The sequence below is a fragment of the Sphaeramia orbicularis genome, chromosome 20 (genome assembly GCF_902148855.1).
Source record: "Sphaeramia orbicularis chromosome 20, fSphaOr1.1, whole genome shotgun sequence".
In the NCBI taxonomy this organism is placed as follows: Eukaryota; Metazoa; Chordata; class Actinopteri; order Kurtiformes; family Apogonidae; genus Sphaeramia; species Sphaeramia orbicularis.
Genome location: NC_043976.1, coordinates 10,053,093 through 10,059,598, shown reverse-complemented (window position 1 = coordinate 10,059,598; position 6,506 = coordinate 10,053,093). Strand labels below are relative to the sequence as shown.

The 6,506-nt window shown below is 41.9% G+C and overlaps 1 protein-coding gene across 1 annotated transcript in view; it reads left to right on the top strand.

Annotated features, from left to right (window-relative positions):
- The first annotated feature begins 461 nt into the window (after window positions 1-461).
- The window catches only part of kiaa1217 (KIAA1217 ortholog), a 167,255-nt gene continuing 161,210 nt past the window's right edge, over window positions 462-6,506 (top strand). Inside the window, 2 exon segments of the mRNA XM_030123051.1 lie at window positions 462-1,056; window positions 1,186-1,812. Of these exon segments, the coding sequence (XP_029978911.1) occupies window positions 1,479-1,812 (334 nt within the window). The 5' untranslated portion in view covers window positions 462-1,056; window positions 1,186-1,478.

Here is a 6,506-nt window from a genome sequence, read left to right as displayed (position 1 = left end):
ATACTTTATTGTGCTTGTTTGGCGATGATCACAGTGCAGTCCAGAGGAAATATCTGTGGGTCAGACAATTGTTCCAAGCACTTTGTCAAACAGAGAGTGGGAATGTTTTTTCTTCATGAGACAAGCTGAGTGTTTCTGAGGTTGAAAAGTGAATATGTAAGGGTGGGGGGTGGGGGTGGGGGGTTCAGGAAAAGAAGCATCTGAAAGCTGTGATCTCCCTTTTTTTGGTGTTTCTCTCCCGGCCAACTTCTCCCCTCTGTTTTTTTTCTTCATACACACAGCTGATGGCTTCAGTGCAGCAGATCAGAACAGCTCCAGTGTGTGTCTGTTACACACACACACACAGACACACACACACACACGCTGTAACGCTCCCCTCCGATGCGCTCTTTAATTCTCTGTAAATTCCACCAGTGAGTGAAGGGTTTGGTGTGTTGTGGTGTGGTGTGTGTGCATTCCTGCCTCTGGTAGCCTGACCATCTCGGCACATGTGAAGAGCGCAGACGGACAAGAGACGGACAGAAAAACAAAAAGATGAAAGCAAAGAGAAGAGTGAGAAAATAGGACGAGGGAAAGCCGGCGATTGTATGAGAGTATGGCTCTGGTGATGACGTGAAGCGGCGCACACATCTGGAACAGCTTGAGCAGCTGCACCTGAAGAAGAGGGCTCCTCTGCAAAGCCTCTGCCGGCACTTTCTCCTTCTCCCTCGTGCTCTTTTTTTTCTCTTGCAGTCTCTAAATCTTTTTTTCTCTGGTCTCCGCCTGCTGGAATGGTTACCCGCTGAGCATCAGCAAAGAAGAGCGAGTGAGCCGAAGCGAAAAAAGAAGAGGGAGAAAGCACAAGAGGACAGTAACACGGGAAAGAATTACTAGGCATGAGGTAGGAGAGACAAGTTGACAACCACGTTATGAGTGGAAGTAAAGAAGAGAAGGAGCATAAGTAATTTATAAAAAAAAAAAAAAAGGAGGAGTGGAAGAGAAACAGAGGTGAAGGGGGATTAAAAAGCCGGAATGTGCTGACACTGGAGACCTAAGTTTCTATCTGCGTTTGGCACAGTAAGTCCTGTCACTCCACAGGTTTATCCACACACATACACACACAAACACACACACACATACACACAGACACACCAGTTTAACAGCCCACACTTACCTGCTTACATACACCTACTGTTTGTTTTGGAGGATGATTCCAAGAGGCCACGCCAGGAGAAGAGAACACCATCCAAGGAGCTATTAACCCCTCTCCTCCTCACCCTCAGCTTGCCTCCCACCCAGCTTCCCATAAGTGCCCTCCCTCCCTCCCTCTTTCTGGCCCTTGCAACCTACCTGCACCAGTCACAACACGCTGGAGCTGGAGAGTCACACACACTCACATTCACAGTGAGGTGAGCCATCCTGGATTGCCCACAGAACACAGCAGCAGTCACACTGGCTGAGAGAGACTGAGGAGGTTCAGTGATCCGCTGACCCACAGGATGTCCAAAGCCTCCAGACTGGCCAGGCCCCCTTCAGCAGGGGCCGGATCCAAGCTGCCCTCCCCCAGGAAGGAATGCCCTGGCACTGCCGGTCGATCCCGGGTGCTGAGTGTGGGGGAAAAGCTAATGAGGGCAGGTAGCGACGGTATCCTGACCAGGCAGAAGTCTTTAACTGTGGCCGTGTCACGGGACAAAGCGCAAACCAATAACCACGCTGAGACCCAGGCCTCCAGCCAGAGTCCAGGTGAGAAGAGCCAGAACACGGAGACGGTCCTTCCCAAGAGCAAGATCAGCCCACCGAAAACCTCCGGTCAGCAGCAAGGCTCTGTGCACAGTAAGTAATGGACTCATCACTGTAGTTTAGCCACATTAGCCTGGCACTCATCCTCTTTTTAGCTGCTGTTAAGTGTTATCATATGAAAATACAAACTCTCATTTACAATTAGATAGCTTAAAAGTGTATGCCCACTTGAATACAGATGGACTATCATGATTGTTTGCAAAATTTCTGGTTAATTCTGAATTAAAATAGTTTTTTTTTTTTGTGGAAATTTTGAGGTGTTTTGTAACGCATTCATCGCTCACAATTGTTTTGGATATATTTGCTTAGTCAGTTTAGTACACAGGGGATCTTTTGATTATTTTGTACCCCCTGCTACTTCATTGTCTTGTGTACTGTACAGATTAAGATTCATTGATCTCTTTCCCGCCCCACGGGAAAGGGAAGGATGCTCTAGTCGGGCATATTTAACCAGCAGGCTCACAGGTGCATTAAAAAGTACCAAAGTCACAGTCAGGAATATGAATGTAAAGGCTTTAGTCTGGATGGAGATGACAGGAATGACCTGGATGTCTGTGACAGTCCCACTGCCTCTGTCTCTGTGGGGTGCAGATTAAGAAACGGGGGGTGTAGAGGTTGAGGAAAGTGGTCTTATCATTCCCTTTTGGCCTTCTCACCAGATTCCCAACTCTGCAGGACGGCAGCTTTCAAGCTTTTGTCAGGTCACACTCATCTCACACTCTGAGAGGCAACTTGAATAAGATCGTGTGAAATTTCATATGCTCTATGGATATACTGTTAGTAGTTTGATTGACAGACAGTCTGTTTCGCCCCCCCCCCCACAAGTTGAAATGTTTCTAGTCACTTACAGCTGAATCACACTTGACTGTTCAGCTTGTATTCAAAGGCAGCAGTCGGGAAGTGTGTGTGTGTGTGTGTGTGTGTGTGTGTGTGTGTGGGTGGGTGGGGGGGGTTTAAGTGCGGGGTTGACGTAGATGTAGACAACGGTTTTGAGGCAAGTGAGAGAATGACAGAAAGAGGTCAGGAATGCGAGCAGGGCATGCTGGGAAATCAACAGGTCTCGAGCTGTGCCTGTGTTTGAATCCCTCCCTCCAGTAAAGACAGGTTAGGGGTTATAAGAGGGCAGGTTTGTACTGGAAACCAGATGTTCTTGTCTGTGCAGCTTCCAGTTTCTTCTTGCTAAAAAATAAATGGTCTTTCTCTTGAGTTCACTTCCTGTCTCCAGGGTTGGGGGTCAGTTCATTTGTTCTTAACATAATTCAATGTTATTAAAATATCTTCAAATTAGACCCATGAGTCTTACATTTCTGGACTTTAGAAGAAACAGGAAGCCTTCTTTTTGAGGCCGTGGAAAGTGACATAACCCCTATTTTTGCGTTTGATATTTCTGTCTTCGCTGTCTTGTCTTCTCTCACAATCCTCACGTCCTCCCTCGCTAATCTCTTTTCTTTTGCTCACTTTCTCCTCTCTTTGTCTCGCGTCTTTCCAACACCCTCTCCACTTTTGTTTTTCGGCTGCATCTCTCTACTTTGCATGTCTTCTTTTCGGTCGTGTTTTGACAACGGCTGAATCACTTATTGAAATATGCCACCCTCGCCCTAACACACACACACACACTCACATAGAAACACACAAGGCTATCAAAAGGAATAATTCAGCAGTGTGTTTTCTCTGCATTTTGCTTATGTCCTTGTAGGCTCTTTCAATCGCGCTTTTGTCTTCAGAGACAGCAAGAACTTCGTTTATTTCTACTTATCGACAGTAACTTTGAAGATCCACATTGTAAAGGCCAACTCCAACAGTCCACTACAACGGAGACTCCCTAGAAACTAGTTGTACAGTAGATTGGTCCCTCAGTCCTTTGATATTGCAAGCATGTCTTTGCCTTCTTGGAGTCATATACTGTTTAAGTGTTTGGATCTTAAATAGGCCAACACAATTAAATACCGTTTCACTGCAGCTTAATGGGAAGCTCATAATATTCCCCATCCATTTATGACTTGTATACAAGTAAAGCTGTTTAATGAAATGAGGGTTCAGACTTTTCCAGGTCTCCATCATATAGAAACCTAAACCAAACTTAATGGCATTTACAGGGCATGACGGCAGCTAAAGCACAGGCCCACAGGGTCGGACAGAGCTGATGCACACAGCGCTGGCAGACAATAAGTGCATATGACAGGTGACATTTCCACTGTGTGAAAGCTTCACTGCTGACTGCTGCCCGCCAAAGGGCCCAATTTCAGTCTGAAAGTGGCAGCTTCCACTGAAAGCAAAAATCCCTTTGACATTTTCTGTCCAGAGAGGGTATAATACGGGTCTCAAGTACAGGTTCAAGTTCTGCTTTCTTCAGATACTGCATGACACTGCATCAAAGCTCTGCAACATTTTAGTGGATGTACATGCAATTCGTGTTTTGTTGGGTGAACACTTTTTCTGATCCCATTATGTTGCGGTTTAGCAGTTAAGCCAACTTTGCTTGGTTACCCTGTGTTTTTTTCTTTTATTTTTCTTTATCAATCTTCGCTGGCACCTTTGCTGCATCACAGGATATGCCTCATTAACCCATAAAGGCCCAGTGCTACTTTTGTGACTTTTTGTTCTCTATATTTAACTTTTCTTTAGTGATTGTTCACCATTTATTATAATATTATCCTCTGTATTTTGCAATTTTTCAGTGAAAATCAGATGTTTTCTAACAACTGTGTGAACATTTAAATAACATTTTTCTGAAAATATTCCTTGTCAATGTGAAGCCCTGTATTTAGGAGATATGTCATGTAATAACTGGACTGGCACTGGCAATCTATAATCCAAATTCGGTATGAATTCAACCAATAGTTTTGCTGCTACAGACATGTGAAATTTCATCCATTATAAGTAAATGGGGTCAAAAAAAGATTTAAAAATTCATAAAACTCTGTGGGACAAATAATGCCAATCACTATCATATTTTCTGGAGTTGTTCAGCGATCAAATCATTCTGGGAACAGCTGTGTGAACATTTAAATAATATTTTTACTGAAAATATTCCTTGTAAATGTGAAGCCCTGTATTTAGGAGATATTTCATGTGATAACTGGACACTGTAAGATAAAAAAAAAAAAACCTGTTGTTAATGCTTTTGGCAGCAAGTAAAAAGACTATCACTAGAAAATGGTTAAAGCCTGAAGCACCCACAACAGAAGAATGGATCGATATCGTACAGGACATTTACATTCTGGAGAAATTGACATTTTGTTTTAAGGGTCAAAGGGAATCTTTTGTCACTATTTGGTCAAAATGGACAAACTATGTTAAATTTGTAATGGATGTGAATTGAATAAATCAGTGATATGAAAACATTTATATGATATACATTTCTGTTTAGGTTAATGTAAACATACACACCTTAATGTGTTTTATCTTGTTGATGAAGTCTCCTCCAGCCTACTTTTCTTTATTTATTTTATTTGTTCTATATTTGACTAAAATCCTTGGATTAGCATTTTCTTCTTTCAAATTTGACGTGTGAATTTTGAATTATACCCGTAAGGGAAGTTTTGTATAATTTGCTTTTCCAGATAAACAAAGAAAAAAAAAGAAAATAAGATATTGTCTTATATTTAATTCACTGATCATGTAGATGTTCATAAAAGTTCAGATTAAAGTGGGAGGTTATTATATCAGACACAGAGGAAACTGAAGAAAAAGTGACTTTTTCAGCAAATCTATCATTAACTGAACATAATCCAAGTGTCTCCATCCACTGTCATTGATCCAACTCCATGGGTTTTACTGGTGAATCAATGTTGTAGAAGATCACAGTGTTTCCACGTTCACTACGGAGCCTCTGAACGTCCAAATGGGTCATATCTGATGACCACGAAAAGATGAAAAACTATATTTTACACCAATTATTTACATGTATTGATAGAATTAGTGGATCAACAGGTATTAAACAGTTTATATCAGTAGTTGGTTTAGGTTGCCACAGTGGTTGTTTGGGTCTTTATGGGTTAAAATGAATGAATCAGCAAGGTTCCCTCCCCTCCCACTCAGTATTCAAGTATGTCATACCCCTTTCATATGTGGAAGAAAGACCCACAAAATCTGGCTTTTGTCTTCAGTGTGAAAGAGTAAAATCAGGTAGAGTTGGTATCCATTTCTCCATCAGGTGACGGAGTATTTTCTAGCTCCAGGTCTGATTGGCATTGATAGGAGGTTATGATTATTCAGCCCTCTTTCAATATAATGTTATGGTGCATATTATCAGTGCAACTCGTGTCCAATCAAGCCACTAAAAGATATAAAATTATAACTACCTAACATGATTTATTTGATGCTTCCTGCTCATCCCTGTTTTGTGACACTGAATGCCAAAAACAACAAAACAGAGCCAAACTGGCAATGTAAAAGGAGACAGTCACCTTTTTTTAAATAGTGGATTTACATTTGTTTTTAAACTTATAAGACAAAAAACAATATAACAGGGAGCTACTGGTATTCAGCAAACTAAAGGTGCTCATGGAGACAAAAATCCTGGCATTCACTTGGTTAGAAAATTTAGAAAATTTAAAAAGCCATTATTTCGTGAGGGCCTGTAGATTAATACATAGGGACTTTAGTAAAAAAACACACCAACGCGTGTCTTCACCCCGAAGAAGGCGCATGCCGACACGTGTTGGTGTGGTTTTTACTGGATGGTGCCTGGATTTTTGTCTTTTTCCAATTATTTACACTAATGT